We start from the raw sequence: 25,717 nt of genomic DNA, 5'->3' as shown, positions 1-25,717 counted from the left end.
AGAACTTTAAATATTACCAGACAGCATGGAACAATGCTCACCCACATGGTAGCATGCTTCATGATGGTGTGTGTTTGTGTGTGAGTGTGTGTGTCTTTGTACGTGCTCATACATGTCTCACTCGTTGTGACCCCATGGACTGTAGCCCGTCAGGCTCCTCTGTCCATGGGATTCTCCAGGCAAGAACACTGGAGTAGGTTGCCATTTCCTCCTGAAAGGGATCTTCCCCACCAAGGGATCCAACCTGCATCTGGTGGGTCTCTGCACTGGCAGGAGGATTCTTTATCATAACCACTACATGGAAGGACAACTAGTTAAATAGTATCATATCCTCAAAAAGTCAAGTAAAAACACCTTTTCAAGTGATAATGAGCAAGTTCTGTATGTCAATACCTTAGATTCCAACTGAATTTTCTCTTCATTCAGCTGCTCTGCTGCTCTCTGGATTTTCTCACGACATCTGTTTATTTCTGACCTTACTGTAATAAAAATTAAATGCTTAAACACGCCCATCTCTCTGGAGTTCCTTTTCTGGTGCCTGTGGTAAGACACCTTTCAGCTGTCTTTCCCCCACCCCTCACTGCCCTGCCCACTGCCCACGGCCTTCCCTCCGGCTCCAAGCCCCCAACTCAAACAGCAGAGGCCCTGACCTTCCCGCATCAAGCGGCGACTCTCCTCCGCCTGGTGCTCGGAGAATATGATGTGCTGGAACAAAGACTCCAGACTCATCTCAGGCTGCGCTCCTGCCGCTCCCGTCTTCGTCCTTAAAATATTTTATAACCGAGTCTGAGGATCCTGGAAAGCAGAAAGAAGCCTGATTCCAGGGCCATTCCTGGTTCGGCCTCCAGAGGCCTGTCCCCCGCCAACACCAAGTACGGGGCCCCTACGGGGTGAGGTGAGGCCCGAGGCTCTGGGGCCTGACCACACTCCGGGTCTCCGTTTCCTCCATTAAGTTGGACAAACTTGCTTTTCTTCCCTCCCGTGCGCCTTCGATTCTCCTGTGACCTGTCTCAAACTGCCCTGTTCCCCTGGCTGAGCGCAGCTCCCCTCAGACAAGGCCTTGGCCGCGGTGCGGGGTTCTTTTTCGTTCTTGTAGGGGGGGGGGGGGGGAATGGAGTCACCGAGGCCTGAGCTTTGGAGCAGTTTGGACAGCAGCCCTTTCGGGGCTCGGGCTTTTCCTCTTATTCCCCTGCCCCCCAACGCCCAGTCTCAAACAGAGAGTCCTCAAAGCAATCTCTCGGCAAAATACGTACCTGCAACAATATGGTGGGCTGGACACCTAGCAGAAGGCCTCACTTCGCGGGGTTCTCTGGGAACTGAGCCTACGGTGTCTCGTTGGGCCCATTACGCGTCATTCAGTTGTTTCGTTTGGTTCCGCTCTAGCCACGTGGCCCGCAACAGTCTTTAGGTCATTATCAGAGTTGGAGTGATCTGGCTCCAAGGCACAAATCCAGTCTTAGAATAAAGTACAAAGTATCTGTGATTCTAAATATAGACTTTTGCAAAGTCTTATCATTTGACGATGGGAAAGACTGCTATAAATGTACAATGTCTGACATTCGCCTTAATCATTCCTTTGTAATCAGGGCATATCTTTTTTGTCTGCTTTAAAATTAATCATTGCCTTTTGTAATCAAGCTGCGGTAATATTAACACTTCAATATCTGCGTAATATGTGTCAGAGACCCAAGTGGTTGCTAATTAAAGCTTAAGCATGAAAGGCACCTTTGGGACTTTGGTATGGGATTTTTAAATTAAAAAATAAAATATTTTTAGTTTCAGTAGGTCAAAATATTAAGATTATAATAAACATTTGACTTTCTGTCTAAATGTTAAATTCAAAGTGGCTAAACTTTAAAGAAATGTATTAATATTAAGTAAAAACTGGTAAATGTAAATTCTGTCACATCATTTGTATAATAAACAATTAAAATTTCAATAATGCTATAGCATAATCGGTTATAAATGTTAACCTTTTTTCAACACTTGTATGCAAAAATTTAATTTTTAAACTTTATTATAAAAAATACATACTAAAAAGTGTAATGAAGTAGAAAAGAATTTCCCATAAATATATCATTCAGAAGCAAATGTTAGTAACATTTTGGTTATTGCCCTTCAGGTAAGTCTCCTCACCGTGCATTTGCATTTTTTCTTTACAAATGCATGGTGAATAAGTAATAATAATAGTTATTATCTGTTGAGTATTTCCAGGTACTATTCTGAACCCTGTAAGCCCTTTCGAGATGATTTTTACTATTACCTTCAGAGCATAGTTGAGAAAACTGAGACACAGAAGTTAAGTATTTTGCCAAGATTGCATATCTAGTAAGTAGCAGAGCAAGATCTCAGATCAGAGGCCATAAATTTGATTTTGGGTTCTGCTCTTTTTCCTTCTTATTACAGCACAAGCGTTTTACCATTTCATTGAGAACTCTTTTATTAATGCATTTTTAGAACTTCATAATCCTCCATCATATGGATGCATGTGTAAAATTTACATATATTGAAATAAATTTGACTTTTATTTGTTCAGCAATGGAAAACAAAGCTGAAATTGTGGTGTGAACCATTTTTCTTTGAGCACTCATTTGGAGGCTTATGAACTGTGCCACAGCAACCATCAAAGGAAAGGGCTTCCAGAAGATAAATTATATTACTAATTAATATCACTCCCTTCAGAATGATTTCCTGTGGACTTGCAGTGGGAGCATCCTCACAAGGAGGCTGGTTTTCAAAAGCATGCTGCTCTTTAACATTCTAATTTTATTAGTTACACTCAAGCTCACATTTATTATTTAACATGCTCTTTCTGTGCTAAAACTTGGCAGAGAGAAATTTGGGCAGACTTTAGGGAGCGCAGTCGCCTCAGTCACACAGGAGTATGGAAGAGAACATTGCTGGAAATTCTGGGGAAGGGGCATGGGAAATATGGCTTTTTCATCTTTTGTAGTCTTCTTCACCTCTCAGAATATTTTTGTGCTTTTAAATCCCAAGTTTGAGTCTTCTTAGAGGTATCACAACTATAGGCTTTAGCAGGATTTTTAATTTTATTTATAGGCACCAACACAATTATGCAAGGTCACAATTCTTAAAAATGTTTCATAATAATGAGTAAAAGTAACATATTAAGATATTGCTGTCCTGTATCAAGCTTTGTTCAAGCATTTTCCATAGTGTTAAGATATTTTTTCTTATAGATGTACATGCTGATTACATTCTGTAATGTCCAGAGCAAGAGTAACATCACTTAAATTTATGCCAAATAAAAATTATATATGACATGGCAAAACTAGGGCATTCTCTTTTCTGAAAATATATATTATAAGCCTAAAAAGAAAGATGATTTATTCAACAACTGTTTAATGAGTCTCTGCTATTCATTCAACAAATATTATTGAGCATATCCTATGTGCCATATTAGAGAAACAACAACAGGATTTAATAAAAATAGAACTACATAAAAAGAATTTTTCTTCCCCCAGATATTTCTAACCTCATTGGAGAATTATTATATTTTTCAGCATCTTGGCAGCAGTATAAACAACTGCTTTCAGATGTTTAAACAGATGTTTTTTAGAAAGAAAGCCAATTATTTGTGTTATGATACCCACATATGATTCTCAGATCTAAACTTTCCATCTGTACATGTTTCACTGAATTGTGTACCTATGGAATATAAAAGTTGAGATCACTCACTGTCTCTCAACCTCATATTTTTGTTCATAATAACACTAGCACCTGGGTTATCGAGCCATCGATAATTGCTTTGCTAGAAGGCCTTATATGAGGCTATATTGCTCTTATGATTTAAAATGCATTTCCTTTCTTTTCTTAGATTGATGACTTCCCTAAGTTCTAAACCAGGCTTGCAAATATCCACTAGCCCAGGGCATATATATTGCAATGAAAAGAAGAAAAGTAATTCATTTGTTTTATGATTTTCTTAGGGCATCTGCCAAAAAGAAAAAAAAAATGTGGGTTCAACTAAGTTTAACGACCATTTATTGAGTATCTACTAAGCGTAAAATCTCTGGTAGGTACTATGAGGGATACAAAATTATAAGATATAGGCCCTGCCCTCCTGGAGGTCATAATCTATCAAGTAGGACATAGCAAGCATGACTCCTGGTAGGCTGTGTATGAGAGCTTCACGCTGATGTGGTGGAAATACGGCAGGGAGGAAAAGAATATCTGATATAGGTGATCCGGGAAGACTTTTCAGAAGGAAATAAAATATGAGCTGGTTTTTAAAGGAGGATGAGACTTCAATAGATAGCATTGTAAGGGAGAAAAAAAGCAGAAACTTAGATGATGCCAATTTTTGGACAGTGTTTAACATTTTTATGTATGTGATGGAGATTCCTGTAACGTTCGCTAGCTGGTGAGTGGCACATCAGAATTGCTTTACGCAGTCGATCTGGCAACAGGTTAGAAGCACCAGAGAGGAAAGACCAACAGCTATCATGTATTAATAACTATGTTCCAACCACTGTTTGAGCCCTTGTCACGCTGTCATTAGTATAATCAATCCAACAGTCCAATGAGATCAAGGCTTTTATTATTTCCAAGTTAACAATCAGAGAAGCAAGGCAGAGAGAGCTCAAGTATCTTGTTGAAGGTCACATATAATACTAGCTAAGAAGTAACAGAGTCAGGATTTGAACCCTGATAATCTGTCTGGTCAAGGCTATGGTTTTTCCAGTGGTCATGTATGGATGTGAGAGTTGGACTGTGAAGAAAGCTGAGCACCGAAAAATTGATGCTGTTGAACTGTGGTGATGGAGAAGACTCTTGAGAGTCCCTTGGACTGCAAGGAGATCCAACCAGTCCATCCTGAAGGAGATAAGTCCTGGGTGTTCATTGGAAGGACTGATGCTGAAGCTGAAACTTCAAATACTTTGGCCACCTGATGTGAAGAGTGGACTCATTGGAAAAGACCCTAATGCTGGGAGGGATTGGGGGCAGGAGGAGAAGGGGACGACAGAGGATGAGATGGCTGGATGGCATCACTGACTCGATGGGCATGAGTTTGAGTAAACTCCAGGAGCTTGTGATGGACAGGGAGGCCTGGTGTGCTGCGATTCATGGGGTCGCAAAGAGTCGGACACGACTGAGCGACTGAACTGAACTGAATCTCTTGAGGCAAACACTTAATCACTTCATCTACTGCCTCCAAAAATAAAAGGCTGGAGAAAATGAGACAATTTAATCAGCTCTGTTAATATTTCAAGACAGATACATTTTCTAAAAAATACTTACCATCAACAAATTAATGTCATATTTTTAAGACACCTTTCAGATTTCTAGAATTTGGATTAGTAACACAATGCATCTATAACAAGTTAAAATCAAATGTGATATAAAGCAAAATAATTGAAGATGGATCACATTTGTTATAAATGTTTATTTAACCAGCTACATGTTAATACGTAAAACTAAGAAATGAAATTAGTAAACAAACTATTTGGTGAAGAATCCACCTGCAGTGCAAGAGATGTGGGTTTGATCTCTGAATTGGGAAGATACCCTCGTTGTGGGGGTTGGTGCATGGCAACCCACTCTAGTATTCTTGTCTGGAGAATCCCATGGATAGAGGAGCCCGGCAGGCTACGGTCCATGGGGTCACAAAGAGTCAGACACGTCTGAAGAGACAGCACAGCCTAGCACATATGAAGCATCATATTAGTTTCTTAATATTTTTATTAGATTCCTACAGCTGCTATAACAGAGTACCACAACTGGGTGGTTTAAAAAAAAAAAAAACACAGAAATTTATCTTGTCACAGTTCTGGAGACTAGAAGTCTGAAACCGAAGTGTCAACAGAGTTGGTTCCTTCAAGCCCGCTGAGCGAGCATCTTCTCTGTGCTTCTTGTTAGCTTACTGTCGTCACTGGTTATCTCTGGCATTCCAAGTTCTTTGGCAGATTCATCACTCCTTCCCCTGCCTCTATTGTTCCTTGGCGGTCTCCCTCTGTCTCTCTGCCTCTTTGTCTGTTCTTCTCTCCTTATAAGGACACCAGTCATATTTGATAAAGAGCCCACCCTACTTCAGTATGACCTTGTCTTAGCTAATTCATCTGTAACAACCCTATTTCCAAATAAGGTCACATTCTGAGTTATTGGGGGGTTAGGACTTCACGTATCTTATTGAGGGTTGCAAGTGAAACCATAACAAACCTTAAAAGTTCAGTTGTGGGAAAGAATTATGATTCTTTTAATTTTAAGATTTATTTCTATTACAATCAAAGCATTTTTAGTGGTTTAATTGACTTTAGAAAAGATCTCGCACAATCCTCTTATTTTTTAGATGTTAACACTGAGGCCTGGAGGATGATGGATTTCCCCAACTTTGCACAGGCCATTAATGTCAGAGCTACGTCTAGAACTCCCTTCTAATTCCTTCTACTCCAATAAAAGATCTTTTTTGTTCACCAGTGGCTTTCAACTACTTCAGTTAGAGCAACTCCTCTTTTATCTTTTTTCTATATTGAACTTTCTAGTAAGAGTTTGAAGTAAGGGTATTACAACTAGGGTACAGAGCAGGCCTCAGGCAATTATCTATTGCAGGAGTCCTTCCTGCTTAAGGAAATCAGGTAGATAGATATATGGAAAGAGAGACAGACAGAGAGAGACACACACAGAGACAGGTAGACGGATGTAGAGAAAACACACGTGCATATATACATACGTGAGTATATACAAAGAAATATACTCACATATATATTCATATGTGAGTATATACAAACATATATATATATACTCACATATACATGATGAAATCATATATATAATATAAATGCTTTAAGGTTTCATTTTATTTTTAGTCAGACAGTAGAAATGAAAGTAAACTGTCAATTCTTAGTTACTGATTAAGAAAAACAAACTTTTTTTTGGTTGTAAAATATATTGCATGAAGAAATTCCATTAACATGTGTGTGTGCACTCAGCTGCTTCAGTTGTGTTCAACTCTTTGTGATCCCACGGACCATACATAGCCTGCCAGGCTCCTCTGTCCATGAACTTCTCCAAGCAAATATACTGGAGTGGGTTGCCATGCCCTCCTCCGGAGGATCTTCCTGACCCAGGGATCGAATCTGAGTCTCTTCCATCTCCTGCACTGGCAGGCGAGTTCTTTACCACTGGCGCCACCTGGGAAGCCCAAGTAACACATTAGGAGTCATCATATACCAAGGTTTTGGGAAGAAAAAAGCGATTGAACTTGATTTTTACATAGTCAGAGTCCAGAACCCAGCACAGGATCCAGGAAGGCTACTTCATGTGAGATTAGACTATTAGGCCCAGGAAACAAAAATAAAGCAGAACTTTGAAACCACTGTTTTCCACCTTGTAAAATTCTTTTACTTCATAAATATTTACTATGTATATGCTATATGTAAGGCAAGTAAGAATCTGGGATTACAAAGAAGAATAGACAAGGAAATTGAAATCTGGTCATACCAAGTTATAGTTTCCATGACAATAAATTTAAGTGGTTGGGGATTACACAGGAAGAAGGAAAAGACAAACAAAAGACTTTTAACTGAAGGATAATTGCTCTACAGAATTTTGTTGCTTTCTGTCAAGCATCAATATGAATCAGCCATTGGTACACCCATGACCCATCCCTCTCATCTTCCTCGCCATCCCACCCTTCTGGATTATTACAGAGCCCCTGTTTGAGTTCCCTAAGTCATACGGCAAATTCCAATTGGCTATCTATTTTACATATGGTATTGTAATTTTCCATGTTACTCTCTCCCTACATCTCACCCTCTCCTCCCCTCTCCCCATGTCCATAAGTCTGTTCTCTATGTCTGTTTCTCCATTGCTGCCCTGCAAATAAGTTCATCAGTACCATCTTTCTAAATTCTGTACATATGTTAGTATACAATATTTATAATTCTCTTTCTGACTTACTTCACTCTGTGTAATAGGCTCTAGGTTTGTCCACCTCATTAGAACTGACTCAAATGTGTTCCTTTTCATGGCTGAGTAATATTCCTTTGTATATATGTACTATAGCTTCTTTATCCATTTATCTGTCAATGGACGTCTAGGTTGCTTTCATGCTCTAGCTATTATAAATAGTGCTGCAATGAACATTGGGGTACATGTGTCCTTTTCAATTTTGGTTTCCTCAGGGTATATGCCTAGCAGTGGGACTGCTGGGTCATATGGTGGTTTCATTCCTAGTTTTTAAGGAGTCCCCATACCATCTTCCAGAGAGGGCAATAGCAACCCACTCCAGTACTCTTGCCTGGAAAATCCCATGGGCAGAGGAGCCTGGTAGGTTGCAGTCCATGGGGTCGGTAGGAGTCAGGCATGACTAAGCAACTTCACTTTCACTTTTCACTTTCAAGCATTGGAGAAGGAAATGGCAACCCATTCCAGTATTCTTGCCTGGAGAATCCCAGAGATGGGGGAGCCTGGTGGGCTGCCATCTATGGGGTCGCACAGAGTCGGACAGGACTGAAGCAACTCAGCAGCAGCAGCAGCATACCATCTTCCACAGTGGCTGTATCAATTTACATTCCCACCAGCAATGCAAGAGGGTTCCCTTTTCTCTACACCCTCTCTAGCATTTATTGTTTGTAGACTTTTTGATGATGGCCATTCTGACTGGTATGAGGTGGTATCTCACTGTAGTTTTGATTTGCATTTCTCTAATAATGAGCAGTGTTGAGGATCTTTTCAAGTGTTTGTTAGCCATCTGTATGTCTTCTTTGGAGAAATGTCTGTTGAGGTCTTTTTCTCACTTTTTGATTGGATTGTTTGTTTTTCTGATATTGAATTGTATGAGCTGTTTGTATATTTTGGAAATCAATTATTTGTCAGTTGTTTCCTTTGCTATTATTTTCCCCCATTCTGAGGGCTGTCTTTTCACCTTGTTTATAGTTTGCTTTACTGTGCAAAAGCTTTTAAGTTTAATCAGGTCCCATTTATTTTTGTTTTTATCTGCATTACTCTACAAGGCGGGTCATAGGGAGTCTTGCTTTGATTTATATCATCAAGTATTCTGCCTATGTTTTCCTCTAAGAGTTTTATAGTTTCTGGTCTTACATTTAGGTCTTTAATCCATTTTCAATTTATCTTTGGGTTTAGGAAGTATATTGTGTTTAGGAAGTGTTCTAATTTCATTCTTTTACATATAGTTGTCCATTTTCCAAGCACACTTATTAAAGAGGCTACCATTGCCCCATTGTATATTCTTGCCTCCTTTGTCAAAAATAAGGTGCCCATAGGTGCCTGGGTTTATCTCCAGGCTCTCTATCTTGTTCCAGTGGTCTATACTTCTGTTTTCTACTGGCACCCTACTGTCTTGATCACTGCAGCTTTGTAGTATAGTCTGAAGTCAAGAAGGTTCATTCCTCCAGCTCTTTTCTTTCTCAAGACTGCTTTGGCTATTAGGGGTCTTTCATGCTTCCATATGAATTGTGAAATTTTTTGTTCTAGTTCTGTGAAAAATGCCATTGGTAATTTGACAGGGATAACATTGATTCTGTAGAATGAATTTGGCAGTATAGTCATTTTCACATTATTGGTACTTCCTATCCAGGAACATGGAATATGTTATTTGCTTGTTTCCTTACCTGTTATTTATTTTAGTCATTAATATATTCTTTGTCTACCTAATAAGGTCATGGCGATTTAGTAAATAATTGGCTCCTTAGTTATTAAGTCCAAATTTACACCAACAATCAATACATTATACTCTAATCTCTTTTTGCAATTTTTGTGAAAATTTCTATTTAATTCAGTGAATTAATCATGGTGACTATTTGGAAATGTGAGGTAAATTTCAATATTTTTGCTACTTTCTATGAATTATTCACAGTGACTCTTTAGAAAGTTTGAAGAAAAATGTACATATATACATGTGTAGATAGAGTGAACCATAAATCCTATACATTCTTAAAATAATTTGAAAATTTTCTCATTCATCACAGTAAAATTACTTCATGTTTCCAATATTTAAAATGAATTTGGTGGCCTTAGTACAATAGTATTACACTATAAAAGTTAAACACTGCCATTATTTTTTCTTCATGATGCCATAGACAGTCCAAAATGTTCTATCATAGTTTACATGGCTCATAAACCTCACCTTTCATTTGACATTGCAGATGTGTTGATAATAGGATATGGAAACTCTGTAAGATGGTTAAAGGAAACAATTAATTAGCATTTAAATAAAAGAGCTCCCTAAGAAACAGTTTAAACAGAGAATAAACTGATTATTTAACAGGTAATAGTAAGCAGTTCTGGAATAGAATTGAAGGGAATGAATAAAGAGAGTAAAAGGAATTTAAATATGTGAAAATAAATGAAGAAATATTGCAATATATTAGACTTACTGCAGCTGTGTATACATCATCATTTGAAACTTGACAGTCTTGTAATTCTGCACTTGTTGTATATCATTATTCTGCTTATAAAATGTGTACATTAACAGGTCTCCTAAACCTTTTGATAAGGTACCTTTACCATTTCCTTTTCTAAGGTGAGAAAAGTAGAAAACAGCTGAGATCCTGCACTCTGTTTATTCAAGTGAAAAAACACAAGGGATGTGAACACAAGACCCAAACACTCATAAAAATGATTCATGATGATAGTCTCAGAAGAAATTAATAAAGCCTAAGAGAACTTGTCAGAAGTATGTCCTAAAGATGATTTTATTTCAGCAACTGTTGTATTGTAAATGCTTTCATTTTCTTTTGATGTCTTTATCTTATTTAAAGATGCTATTACTCATCAAATATGATATTTCAGTCCAGAAGGCTGTAGCTGTGAATGAAACATAATATTCTCATCAACAAGTAGATAAGGGGATTCAAATCTCCTGCTTCACTGTGTAAGCTGATTACCAGAGAGGTCAGGAAACTAGTTTCCACTTCCTTTCAGTGCCATCTATTTAATATGATATTTTCTGTAACTGACCAGGCATCTTGCCTTTCCATTATTCATTCCCAGCCACTGATTGGCAGCCCATCTTGGTGGTATACGAGGTGGACTAGGAATAGAGTGGTGGCAGGAATCTAGGGTGAGGCCAGGAGGAATGACCACAGACATCATTCACCGAGTGTTCAGCGAGTGATCACTGTGTACCAGGCTCAACAATACGCAGGATGGATAAGCTCTCTGCCCGCATGGAGCCCACAGGGGCCACAGGAAATAACGGACGCACATTCATCAGCTCAATACACTCCGAGTGAGTGAGTGATGGTGTAAAACCTATTCGCATGAGGCAGAGACCCACTGCAGGCTGTGGCTGGTACATTATGTTTCATCAAATCTCTCAGGCTGGACAGAGCTGGTGTCTGGAGAACAGATAGAAAGCTAGTAGGATCAAAGCACAGATGGGGTTGGTGAAATGGTCAGGGCACAATCATGCTGAGTCTTGAAGGCAATGGAAGGAGTTTGGGTTTTATTCAAAATGCAGTGGATGGTCATGAAAGGACTCTGTAAGGGAATGATTGCACTTTAAGGACAAACAATGACCACTAAGCACTGTTCCCTTGGTGGAGGAGTGACTAAACATCACTGGATGGAAATGCAGAGTGCTGACCTGGATCCAGAGCTTAATTTGGCTGGTCACTAGTTATGTGACCTTGAACAAGTCACTGACTCGCTATGCTACTTATTTCATTTGTTTTCAAATGGGGATAGAGAGGAAGAGTATAAGAGAGAAGGAAACAAAAGAGATAATAAAGGTAATCTCAATACTTGGCAGATGGAAATTTCAGATAGTCAATTGAAAAAGCAAACAACTAAGAATTTAGTGTCAATAATATTAATAAAATATTCATAAATTAATTAAACAAGAAGGAGTCATCTCAGTCCCCATTCTGGAAAAGACCAGCGGAGGATATATAGAGGGCTTCCCAGGTGACACTAGTGGTAAAGAACCTGCCTGCCAATGCTGGAGACAGTAAGAGACCTGGATTCGATCCATGGGTGGGGAAGATCCCCTGGAGGAGGGCAGGGCAACCCACTTCAGAATTTGCCTAGAGAATCCCATGAACAGAGGAGCCTGGTGGGCTACAGTCCATGGAGTTGCAATGAGCTGGACATGACAAGCAACACCACAGCACAGGATAAATAGAAAAGAACTTAGAAATTTGTTAGAGTCATTGCCTTTGTTCCTTTGGTTAAAGTTTATATCAGGGCCCTAAGGAAGAAAAATTTAAGAATGATGCTAGAATCTACTCTATATCCTTTAGATTCAGTTGTTCATAAGTGTATGCACAACAAAATTCCCTAGCACACACATTCTGACTGCAAAAATATTGAAATACTCTCACACTGGCTAGTAAATAACCATGCCCCCAGCCCCCTAGCGTCAGCTCCCACTGTCAGACTGCCAACCTCCAAGACCATGCAGGTCTCCACTATGTGGCAACTAATGGTTGATACTTGGCTTGGCCTAGCGGAGGGTCTCAAGGAACCTGGTCAGGGTCAGTTCTGATATCTACTGAGACCTATCAGAATATTGTCTTATTGCTGTTATAACAAATTGCCACAAACTCAAGGGTGTAAAATATTTGTTATCTTGCAGTTCTGGAGATCAGAGGTCCAAAGCCAATCTCAATGGGCTAAAAAAAAATTTTTTTAAATCATCATTCTGGAGGCTCTAGAAGAAAATTTGTTTCCTTGCCTTTTCCAGCCTGCAGAAGCTGCTTGCATCCTTTGGCTTCTGGCCCCTTTCTCCATCTTCAAGCCAGCAACACAGCATCCTCAAATCTCTCTCCTTGTCTAACCTTTCTGATATTCTTAAAGGACCCTGTGGCTCCCTTGAGCCTGCCTGGGTAAGTCATGATTTCAGTATCTCAAGATCTTTAACTTCAATCACATTTTTGAAGTCCCTTTTGCTACATAAGCTGACATAGAGGTTTCAGGGATTAGAGGCAGATATCTTTGGGGGCCGTTATTCTTACTGCCACAGTGGTTATATATTTAAAATATCATCTCTGAATGTATATAATAAGTTACTTTAAAATTTGCATAAAATAAACCTGATTGTCATAGTCAAAAGCTGACACATGAAAGAATCCGTCCTACAGGAAAAACTTAATATAGGTCCAAATCTCAAGAAATATTTTAAGTACTTCAGACTTTTAATTTCCCATCTGATTTAGTAGTTCTCAGTATCAAATAGATGAAAGAGTTAAAAGTGAAAAAATGTTCAGAGAAATATAAAAAGATGGAGTAAGGAAGAGAGAGAAAGAATAGAAATATCACTTGTGTGTCCATATCTCCTGTAAGGATTGAGAAAGGGAAGAGCAGAGACCTTCAAGTGAATGGATCCCAGCAAGGCTAGAGGAGACCCGAGACTGACGGTGGGATTCAGCAGATAACGCCCAGCCATCCCAGGATCAGTTGTCTCTCAATCCGGTATACTAAGGCACAAAGGAAGTGAAAAATGACAACTTGAATTTCCTCTGTGACTTAATGTCCCTGGAACTACATGGGATTGGTTTGATGAGATTTGGGGAAATTTAAAGATGGGTGCAACTTAACAGCAGCAGCAGCAGCAGCAGCAAGACTAGTCAAGGGTATGGTTTTTCCAGTGGTCATGTATGGATGGGAGAGTTGGACTGTGAAGAAAGCTGAGTGCAGAAGAATTGATGCTTTTGAACTGTGGTGCTGGAGAAGACTCTTGAGAGTCCCTTGAACTGCAAGGAGATATCCAACCAGTCCATCCTAAAGGAGATCAGTCCTGGGTGTTCATTGGAAGGACTGATGTTGAAGCTGAAACTCCAGTACTTTGGCCACCTGATGTGAAGGGTTGACTCATTGGAGAAGACCCTGATGCTGGGAGGGATTGGGGGCAGGAGGAGAAGGGGACAACAGAGGATGAGATCACCGACTCGATGAGCAAGAGTTTGAGTAAACTCCAGGAGTTGGTGATGGACAGGGAGGCCTGGCGTGCTGCGATTCATGGGGTCACAAAGAGTCGGACACGACTAAGCGACTGAACTGAACTGAAGACACAGCTAATTTTAGAAGGCCAGGCCATATCTGGTGGGTCTTTGTACATCAAAATGCCTTGGGGAGTTCCCTGGTGGTCCAGTGGTTAAGAATTCACCTTCCGATGTAGGGGATGTGGGTTTGATACCTGGCTGGGGAGCTAAGATTCTCACAGGCCACAGGGCAACTAAGCCTGCACGATGCAACTACTTAGCACATGTCACAACCAGAGAGAGGCCCTTCCACCGCAACGAAAGACCCTGCATGCCTCAACTAAGATCCAACGAAGAAAGAAAAAAATAAAAAGGCCTCGTATCCAGGGAGAACAAGTGTCCTGAAATAAAATCCAGGAGCCACAATAGACAGTTAGCTCCATGAGGAAGGGTTTGTTAGTCACCACCAATTCCCAGATATTGCGCCAGGCAAAGAGCAGGGGCCCAGTAACTGTGGTAAATGAAAAGAAGAAAAATAAAAATATGAAAATATTTGGTATAAACAAAGTCTTTTTGTGTAGGCAATGAACATGTAAATGTTCCTTTCAATAACAGGAAAATGCTAGAAACCAATACTCAATTCAATATACTGCATTTTGATGCATCATATCAGAACCTAAATGATCAAATGAAAGAGAGCCCTATAGTCCTGTCTATAAATACAGTTGCCAGATTTATCAAATAAAAATACAAGGTGCTCAGTTAAATGTGAGCATCAGATAAACGACGAATAATTTTTCATAAAAGTGTTTTCCAAATATTGTATAGCAATCTAGCTATAAAGTCATATTGCATCATATTTTAGACAAATTGCAACTTTGTAAAGATGTTACTGCCTTGATGATGTTATTATGCAGGAAGAAAAGGAAGTGCTGTCAGATTGTGTTCTCAAATGGGGGTAGACGGTGGATACTGGCTGTCTTGCATTGTGCTGTTTTAAAAGTATGCTTAACTCTGAGCCAGGGCCCACAGAGGGGGCACTGAAATTCAGCTTCTCATAAATGCTGCAGTGCTCCCGGGGAACAGTAATCAACAAGGATAAAATCTGGAGGGAAGGTCAGTGAGGCAGGTAAGAACTGGTACATCCATATTACCTAAAGAAAACACGTCTCCACGAAGCAGGACCAAGCAGGTCCTGGAGAGGACAAAGAGGGAAAAATGGAATCACCCTGTGTGAGTTTTGTTAGACTGCCTATAGGAAAAAGCCCACGTCAGCCCCCACAGCCTACTTTAATTTTATGTTCATCTTGTGCTTGCTTAGCCTATGAGCTAGAGTTGCGCCTGCCCTATGTATTAAGTGGCCTGCTTTCATAACAGCCCTGTTGCTGGTGAAGTAATTCAGTGTTTCTTAGGAAGGACATGGGTTGCTGTGTTCAGTTGTGCCTGATCTGAAAAATCTCTGTTGAAATCTTTTTTTTTTCCCACTAGGCATTTAGATGCTACCTGGCTGTTAGGCCTGAAAATACCAGATGGAACTGGGGAGCAGAGCAGACACTGTTGTCATAGAAACGAGATGCTATCCCAGCTCTATGCAGCTGCCATCTTTTTTTTTTTTCCCCCTTTCTCTGTGAGGAGTTCTGATAGGAGCAAGAACTGATAAAATATAGAGACCCCCCTCCCCCACTATGCTCACCTACCTCGGAAAATAAAACTACATTTCAAATGTTGCACCGATGATTCATTAATACATCCCTCAGTGGACTGAGAACATGAAACTATGGAGAAATGACTTGATTTCCAGGTCTTCTAATCAGAGTACAACTGGGAAGCCCATGCTTTGACATCATCTTCTTTCCTCTAAATGTGATGCATTTGCCCTAACCCCAAATGAGACAATATCCTTTGTAACTAGGGGAGCTCAGCTTTGACATTTCTGGAAAATGCAGCCTAACTGTTCAGAATCATTCTGCAATGTCTGTGCTCAGCAGGAGAATGGGGAGTAACCTCTTGTAATTCTCTGCATTCCCCACAGTGGCCAGCAGAACGCTGGGCACACAGGAGGGGTATGATGAATCCTTGTGGCTTGATGTCTAAGCTTGAAGGATGCAGTTATTGGCCAGGGTCCCACACTGCTGCCTTTTTTCTTGGGCACTGGTGACTTCCACAGGGGAGTGTGACTGTGAGCAAAGTATTCAACACAGGTGTGTGTGTGGTGGGGGTGGGCAGCAGTATTTTCTAGAGACAAGGCTGCTTCTGTGTCCTTCTACCCTTGAAAACAGGTTAAATCCTAGGACCTTGAAAGCTCTGGCTTGAAGAATTGTGTTTAGCAACAGGGACTACTAAAATTGCTACAGTTTAGGGCAGCGATTTCCTGTATTCATTTCCTATTGCCACTGTACCAAATTACCATACACAGTGACTTTAAAGGACACAGATTTATTTTACAGTTCTTTAAGTCAAAAGTTCAAAATCTGTTTCACTCATTTGAAGTCAAGGTGCCAGCAAGGCTTGCTCCTTCTGGGGGCTGTAGGAGAGAATCTCTTCTCTTGCCCTCTCCCACTTCCAGTTTCACCTTCATGTATTGGCTCTTGGCCTCTTTCTCCATCTTCAAAGCCAGAGGCTTGGAATCTTGCTTCTATCATCATTTTGCCTCCTTCTATAGTCAAAGCTCATTGTCTCCCTCTTGATTACGTTCACAGCTCATTCATGTAATCCAGGCTAATCTCCGCTTTTCAAAAATGTTAGGATAATCACATCTGTAAGCTCCCCTTTACCACTTTACCTGCAAGGTAACACTTGCAGGTTCCAAGGAGTAGAATATGGATATCTTTGGGTCCATTATTCAGTCTACCACATTTTTCAAACCCAGATGGTCATCAGAATTACCTGGGAAACTTTTCAAATATAGAGATTCTTGATATGACTAGAGATTATCATACTAAGTAAAGTAAACTATGGTTTTTCCAGTAGTCACGTATGGATGTGAGGACCATAAAGAAAGCTGAGCATCGAAGAATTGATGCTTTTGAACTGTGATGTTGAAGAAGACTATTGAGAGTCCCTTGAACTGCAAGAAGATCAAATCAGTCCATTCTAAAGGATATCAGTCCTGAATATTCTTTGGAAGGACTGATGATGAAGCTGAAGCTCCACTACTCTGGCCACCTGATGTGAAGAACTGACTCATTAGGAAAGACCCTGATGCTGGGAAAGATTGAAGGCAGGAGGAGAAGGGGAAGACAAAGGATGAGATGTCTGGATGGCATCACCGACTTAATGGACACGAGTTCGAGCAAGATCCAGGAGTTGGTGATGGACAGGGAAGCCTGGCGTGCTGCAGTCCATGGGTTCATAAACAGTTGGACATGACTGAGTGACTGAACTGACTGAAAGAAGGTAAGTCAGAAAGAGAAAGGCAAATACCATGTGATATCACTTATATGTGGAATCTAAAACATGACACGAGTGAAACTATGTGTGAAACAGAAATGGAATCATAGACATAGAGAACAGACTGATGGTCGCAAAGAGGAAGAGGTTAAGGGAGGGATGGACTGGGAGGCTGGGGTTAGCAGATATAAGCTTTTACATACCGAACGAATAAGCAATAAGAATTTACATTATAGTACAAAGAACTATATTCCATATCTTATGATAAAACAACAGAAAAGAATATTTAGAAAAAGAATGTACATGTGAATGTGTGTGCATGTGCTCAGTCATTTCAGCAGTACCTGACTCTTTGTGACCCTATGAACTATAGCCTGCCAGGCTCCTCTGTCCATGGAATTCTCCAGGCAAGAATACTGGAGTGGGTTGCCATGCCCTCCTCCAGGGGATCTTCCTGACCCAGAGATCGAACTCGTGTCTCCTGTGTCTCCTGCATTTCAGGTGGATTCTTTACCACTGAGCCGCCAGGGAAAACTGCTTATATATGTATATGTATGTATAACTGTATGTATAACTGTAATTAACACAGCACTGTAAATCTATACTCAAGAAAAAGTAACAGAGATTCTTAGACCCTATGCTAGAGTGAGCCTACCGGAATTTCTTAGGTTGGGTGGAGCCTGAAAAGGTCTTTGAAAGACTCCAGTGATTTTGTGGGAAACTTTCGTTAGAGCTTCTTCAGGGTCTTTTTTAAACACACGCAGTGAAGAGTTCATGACACTGTGATTGGTTTCTTCAGGGTCACTGAACATGTGGGAGAAGTTTTAAAAAGGTATGTGTTTGGAAGCTTAGATGGCCAGACTATCTTCTGTGTTCACAACTCCAACTGATTCACTCTGTCAAATGACTACATCACATGACCTGGACCTAGTGACTCTTCCATTTAATGGGAAAAATACCAAAATTGTGTGCTAATGCATCCCTAGACCTTTACCATATGAAATATATATCTTGATATCCGGGATCAGCTGTTGTTTCTTTTCCTTATAGAAACATCTCCATTTACTGCCTGAGAACATTCTCTTCCTTCAAAGATGCTTCCATGCTGTTCTCAGAGCTCTTAAAGTTGCCTATTTTGCCTGCTTCAAGAAGAATGGCTGTGGTAGAGGAAAAAAACCTGTATAGTATCTTTAGAAAAACTGTAAATATTTCATCATTTCTTACTAAACATACATTATTTACTCTGTAATGTAAATATTTTATGGACTGCAACTAGCAGTTTTGGAATGTATTGGTATGTTTGGAGAATTGCAGTTCAGTTAAAAAAAAAAATACCCTACACTACATACCCAGCTCATATTTAACTTACACACTCTTTAAAAGGCGTTTAACTTTCACAATTAAGGGAGCAATAGAATCTATTTTTCAAAAGGGAGGCTTGAGGATCAAACTCAGAACCTGAGACATTTGTGTAAAAACAGAAAGTTGGAAACTGTAACAACTTTAGACTTCCCTTCCTTGCAAGATAGGAAGGAGATATAGTTACCAGCCAGAGTGGGTCCTATTTCATCTAGTGGAGCAAAGAGAGCAGACATGCCCACACCCAGCTTATTAGAATGTTCCCAATCTGGTTAGGAGTGGAATCTGAAGAGAAGAATTCTACCACACACAAAAAAAGGCAGAAAATCTTCTCCAGATTTAGGATAAGTATTTGGAGCTGTGGCTAGGACAAGAAAATCCTTTCATTAAATAAAATGGCTTCATGTCAGACATTTAAGCCAGATTTTCAAATATAAACTTAAACTGTTTGGAGAATTTTTTTTTTTTAATTCCAGTGACTCTCCAATATAGAGGTCATAGGAGCTGCCATCGTTCTAAATTACAGCCCATTTCAGAGGTTGGCTGTAATCCAGGAGGTTGCATTATTCCAAATTGCCTGTCAAAAACTGTCAAAACACTGCCATTATCAAAAAGTAGTCCTTTTAAATAATTTTCTCACTCTTTCCCCTGAAACTTTACTGGCAGTGAGCCTTAATATCATAGCTTATAGGCATAGTAAGTGAAAGCCTTTCAAATGAGAAGTGGGAAAAAAAATTCTAGGCATTAAAAAAATACAAAACTCTAGGCAGAAAAATGAATCAAGTTTGGAAATGCTGAAACCCTCAAAGCAATAGCCATTGCTAATCTACATGTGAAATGGTAACCAAAGTATACATAATTAGGAGTCCTAATGGTATGACTTTTTTGGCCACATTTAGCACATGGAAAAAACAAAAACAAAAACCTGGAGTCAGTTGAAAGACTCCATATTTTCCCTCTTTCCCCACCCCCCTTCTATATCATCTTTCTAATAAAAAATATTATATCTTCAAGGTTACTGATGTCTAGTCCCTTCATTTCATAAATGTGGAAATTGACATTTACACAACTGTCTGATTTACCTAAGGTTTCATGACAGATCTAGACCTGAGCCCGGTACTCTTTTTAATACCCATTCTAACTCTCTTTTTGATTTAGAAATCCATCTGCTTCATCTTCTCCTTTTTAAATTAGACTTGACCCTACAGAATTCCCCTGCTTGGAGTAGAAAAACCTACTCCCAAAAGAGCACTCCTGCCACCTATATTCTCTCTGATATAGACCTTGATGTTAAAACTTCAATTCTAACATAGAATTCCGGCAACTATTCTGTTTAAGACCATTTATCTTTCAAACAGTGTAAGACGACAAAATATTTTAGAGACACTGCTCTTATTTTGAGTCATTACAATTCAGGCAACGAATTAGGAAATCAACAGGGTGATTCAGTCTTACAATCACTGTGACAGTTGTATTTGTCAACAACTAGTTTTCAGAAGAAATGGAACTCAGAGAAAATACACAGCTTCCAGATTCAGACAGCGATACACAGAAATAAATCTCTAAGCTATCAGTAGTGCATTATAGAGAACATTCAACGTGCAGGTGAATTCTTTTAACAGAAAGACAATGCTTTGAACAAATGTAGCATAAAGATATTTCAAAATAGATCTGCAGCTTCTAGGGATGCCCGTAATATATGTAATGGTGCTTGGTCTCATTAACAAGCATCTCAAATTCTTCAGCTATCATAAAATACAAGTCATCAGCAGCACATTCTCAGCATTCTCAGGAGCAATATATCTGTCTGACCCAACTTCTGCTCTGCAGTTAACAATTTTGTTTTAATCCGTAAAAAAAGAAATCCTCCTCATCTTTAAATTGGGCGAGTGATCACCCTAAAGTCTAGTTTTCATGGTGCCTATGGTTCTATGTTTCACAGCGGTTTCTAGGTTGGGCAAATGTTCCTTTTAAAATGACTGAAAAGCCACAATTAATTCATTGCCTACAAAGATAACCCTAAGACCTTCCAGCAGAGGACTCCCTGAAACCACCCCACCCAAAAGAGCATTTTTGGCTTGATTTCTTTTGGTTCTTTATCCTGCTATTCAAAACCTACCAGCCTAAAATATCTGAGCTTAAGAAAACATACATAAAGAAGTATTTTCCAAACTGTGCCTTAAGGAACCCTTGGGCTTCCTAGGTGGCACTGATGGTAAAGAACCCACCTGCCAGTGTAGGAGATGTAGGTTCCATCCCTGGATCCAGAAGATCCCCTGAAGGAGGGCATGGTAGCCCACTCCAGTATTCTTGCCTGGAGAATCCCATGGACAAAGTAGCTTGGTGGGATACAGTCCATAGGGTTACAAAAAATCGGACATGACTACAGCTACTTAGCACGCAATATTTCTCAAGATATTCATAGGCTTTCTTTAAAAAATAGCAAATATTGATTTGAGACGGTGGAGTAGAAGCGCTCATTTCCTCCTGTTAGAGCACTGAAATCGCAACAACCTGTTGAACCTTCATTTATAGGAGGATGCTAGAACCCACTAGAAAACAAGACTAGTGATTCTATATGAAAAAAGTTCGGGAATGGCATTCTACAGTTCCCCGGAGACTGTACATTGCACAATGCACATTAGTTTATTAAGGTTCTGAGACATCCTGAAACAAACAAAAAAAACCCCTTAATTTGTAGTTTAAAGAAATGATCCTGAACAAATTTGGTCATGATCCTTGTTTCCTGTAACTTAGTTAACTGTATTAGGGCCGAGGATGTCTTGCAATCTATAATATGGTTCCAAGCCTGATCCGGAGTTCTGTCCTACGCAGCTACCAAGGCCTTGGTCATAGGCTCTTCATCTTCTTTCCGGCCAGGCCTTCTGAAAGTTATATTCCTGATCTAGACTTGCATTCCAGTAAACTGGTCTTCACCAGGGGAACAAGACATGACTGTATATTTTGAATAGAGCAAATCACCACTGATAATTTTGCTGCTAAAACATGTTTTCTTGATGACAAAAATAATGAACATTTGGGCTTTCCAGTGGTCCAGTGGTTAAGAATCTGCCTGCCAATGCAGAGGACGTGGGTTAGATCCCTGGTTCAGGAAGATCTCACATGCCACGGGGCAATTAAGCCTGTGAACTGCAACTGCTGAGCCTGTACTCTGGAGCCCGTGAGCCTCAATCACTGAAGCCCGCACCACAGGGCCTGTGTTCTACAAAAGGAGCCTCTGCAAGGAGAAGCCGGAACACCGCAACTAGAGAATAGTCCCAGCTCTCCGCAAAAATAAAGCAAGCCTGCATGCAGCACCAAGGCCCAGTGTGGCCAAAAATAAATATTTTTTAAAATAATGAACTTTATTTGGCACTTATAGCATATAGAAATGCCATCCTAACTACTGGCTATAAATTCTTTAAATCCACGTTAACATACCTAAATTTTTATTTTCCAGATAAGGAAACTGAGGCATAGCAAGACTGAGGGCTGGGATTACCAACAAGTAAGTAGGATTCAGATTTAAGCCATCTGGTTCCAGAATTCCTGGTCTTCACACATGTGTGTGCACGCACAAACACACACACACACACACACACACACACACACACACACACACAAATATTCAATTTTGCAAATGAAAAGGTGGGTTTCTCCAAATACATTATTTCTCATGATACGTAAGTATGACCAATATTTCCTTATGTCCCCTAAGGCTGGGAATAAAAATAAGATTGCAAAATAAATAGCACAATGATATCTCAGTTTTAAGACAATTGCTACCTTTGAAAATAATGTATCATCACCCTGCCTCCACACAAGGCTACATCTAAGCTATCTAAGAAGAAATAATAGCTACAATTCTCTTAATTGATTGGTTTTCAGCTACTAATAATGGTAGCTCACATCTGTTATCCCATTTGATACTCAACGACAATTCCGTGAGGAAGCAGAGCAATTATGATCATGGTCTCTATTTCATAGATCAAGATACTGAAGGTTCTGATTTGTTCAAATGTGCAAGCAATAAGGGTTGGTTCTAGACACAAAAGTCACCAGTTTTGCTTAGCTTTTTCTAAACTGAGAGCCTTAAAGTCTATAGATTCTTTGTCCAATTAAAAATTTTTTTCTTAACTTCATACTCTTAACTTCATACACAGCCAAAGACCATCACAGTGTCTCTTGAGAAATTGATGTAAGAAACTAGCATTTAATTATGAAGAAGAATTATGTTAATTATCAATCCTGCAAAATTATGTTTACTTAGTTTTGTAAAATCTAACATACCTATCATGATTTTTCCATTGATTTTTTTTCTTAAATTTCATTATGAATACATGGTGTGGCCCACTCCTGTTATTCCAAATACATGTTATACTTCTTCTGAATTGTATCTCCCTTTTGTACTTAATCATCATTCAGAATGATGGATGACCACAAGGAGCCATGTCTTACAACTGTTCAGCTGTTTCAATAAATCACAAACAGTCGACATTTCCCTTTGGTGTACGTATCCAGCTAAAAGTAAATTTAAATGGCAGCTATGTGAATAAAGTCATGGGAAATTCTGCCCACAAAGTGTTTAGCCCTAAGTACTCTCTTCCAGGAGCTTCTTCTCAATTTGATATCTGCAATCGGTCATATGTTATTCCTTTTATGTTAAACGAGATGAATTATAATGTTTTGAAGCAGTTACACAAAGATCTATTTACAATACAACCCACTGAAAAGTTTGCCATGACTTCTGTTTTCACACAAGTTCATATTTCAGCTCCTTTCTAAGAAATCTATTCCAAGTCAAGAGCCCAACAAGCAAATACATTTTAAAGACATGCAGCCCTGAATTATATACCTACTTCTTCTGGGTAACATAAACACGACATTCATCATCATTTTTGAATCATAGACAACTCCACTGTTAACCCACACTACACTTCACTTAGAAGTTTATGCTTCCTTCTGTCTTACGAAGAGAACATACAACTCAAGAAAAAGATTAAACATAAGCAAATTCTGAGGCTTGACATGTTTTGGAAGTGTGTTTTCAGACAACAAGAGGAATTTCTGCCTTGAGGATGTAAAAAGCTTTGTGTTATGGCCGTTTGGGCCCAGTATTAACATTACACTAGCACCCCCTCATGAGTTTGAGTAAACTCCAAGGAGTTGGTGATGGACAGGGAGGCCTGGCGTGCTGCGTTGCAAAGAGTCAGACACGACTGAGTGACTGAACTGAACTGAACTGAGCACCCCCCCTTTCTCTCTCTGCAACCAAGCTCTTGTGATGCCAAATGGCCAAGGTTTCCAGCAAAAGGAGCCCGATGACCTTGCCTTTCCTCTTTGCAAATAACAAAAGGCTAAAAAGCACTGAAGGTCATCGCATGGCCTCCTGATGATATTCAACATGGATCAATGTCATAGTGACAGTTCCCAAATCTTATTGTAACACCTTAATGAAGGGACCAACAGATGAGATTGATGGTACCAGATTAAAATCTTGATGTAAAGTCTGCTTCTGTGCATGCCTGCTAACTTGCTTCAGTTGTGTCCAACTCTTTGCAATCCTATGGACTGTAGCCCACCAGGCTCTTCTGTCCATGGGATTCTCTAGGCAAGAATACTGGAGTGGGTTGCCATGCCCTCCTCCAGGGGATCTTTCCCACCCAGGGATCGAACCCACATGTCTTATGTCTCCTGTGTTGTCAGGTGGGTTGTTTACCACTAGTACCACCAGGAAAGCCTGTCTGCTTCTGTGGTTAGTACCAAAAAAACAAACAAACAGGATTAGTCACTCAGTTATGTCTGACTCTTTGCAACCCTGTGAACCAGGCTCCTCTGCCCATGGGATTCTCTAGGCAAGAATATTGGAGTGGGTAGCCATTGCCGCCAGGGGATCTTCCCAACCCAGGAATCAAACCATGGTATCTTGCGTTACAGATGGATTCTTTACCATCTGAGCCACCAGGGAAGTCCAGTTAGTACCAATTTTAGGGCAATTTTCCATAATTTCACTGCTATGTTAATTTCAAGATAATACTGTGTGCCAGGCATGATGTAAAACATTTTTTCATGGATTGTTCATTGTAGTACCCAAAATAACTCTACACTCTAGATTCCTATTTTAAAACTGAGGTCCAGAAAAGTTAAGAAACTTGTCCAAAGTCACACAGTTAATTATGGTAGTGCTAAAATTCAAACTGAGGTCCATTTAGCTTCTGTTCATTTGTGGTGCATTTTGTAGATTTTAAGTCAGTATTTCTTCCCTCTTCAGATTTCTGCATGTATTTCTTTACCAAAGACTTGTTTTCACATAAATTCATAATCTCTTCCCTTGTAAGGCAAAAAATTTAATGCTATGTATTCTTCAAAGGATATGTTGAATGCTGACAAGTCACCCAGGCATCTGGGGAGATGGGATAATACAGAAGAAGATCTGGAAGTCAATTCCTGGAGTTCAACTTTAGCTTGGTTTTGATGTTGGTAAATTCTTGAAAAATTATTTGAATAATTACCATCATCCTACTACAACTATTTACAAAGCTTTCACAAGACATTCACTGCATATAGACACATGGTTTTAACCCAGTGGATTTGCTCTCTGAGGTGAAACACTCCTCCTCACTCCCACTTCCGGCAGGTGAGGGGGGGAGGTGGAGGAAAAAGTGGAGAGAGAGAGAGAGAGAGAGACAGAGAAGAAGGGATTTTGTTTCCTTGTTTCATAGAGTCTAGTTTTCCCCAGTTGAAATCAGGTGTTCTGGTTTTTCTCTGTTCTGTCGAAAAAATAATTTTTCCATCGCTTAACACTGTGTGGTCTCTGGAACCAAGACTCTTCGCTCTTACAAAAATGCAGTAATGGCCAAATTTCCACAGCCAGGAGGAAAGGAAAGATTGAGACAGTTTTCTCAATAATTGCTTCAATCCTCCCCCTTGTGCTGGCTGTAGAAACTTGGCCAGCGACTATTAGAGAGATGCTGGATTGATTTTCCCTCCCTCTTGTTACTATTTCCTCTGCCTAAAATGCTGCTCTCCTAAGTTATCACACTCCCTCTTGTTCTGCAGGTCAG

The 25,717-nt window shown here is 39.8% G+C and overlaps 1 protein-coding gene across 1 annotated transcript in view; it reads right to left on the bottom strand.

Moving 5' to 3' along the window:
• CCDC172 (coiled-coil domain containing 172) overlaps positions 1-729 on the bottom strand; it is a 52,356-nt gene extending 51,627 nt beyond the window's left edge. The window contains exons 1-2 of the mRNA XM_065920126.1: positions 651-729; positions 394-479 (exon numbers count right to left, since the gene is read on the bottom strand). Of these exons, the coding sequence (XP_065776198.1) occupies positions 394-479; positions 651-729 (165 nt within the window). The remainder of the gene's footprint in view (positions 1-393; positions 480-650) is intronic.
• Between the last annotated feature and the right edge of the window lie 24,988 nt (positions 730-25,717).

Source organism: Muntiacus reevesi, chromosome 2, assembly GCF_963930625.1.
Source record: "Muntiacus reevesi chromosome 2, mMunRee1.1, whole genome shotgun sequence".
In the NCBI taxonomy this organism is placed as follows: domain Eukaryota; kingdom Metazoa; phylum Chordata; class Mammalia; order Artiodactyla; family Cervidae; genus Muntiacus; species Muntiacus reevesi.
Note: the sequence above shows the minus strand (reverse complement) of the source record. Positions and strands in the feature narration are given on the sequence as shown.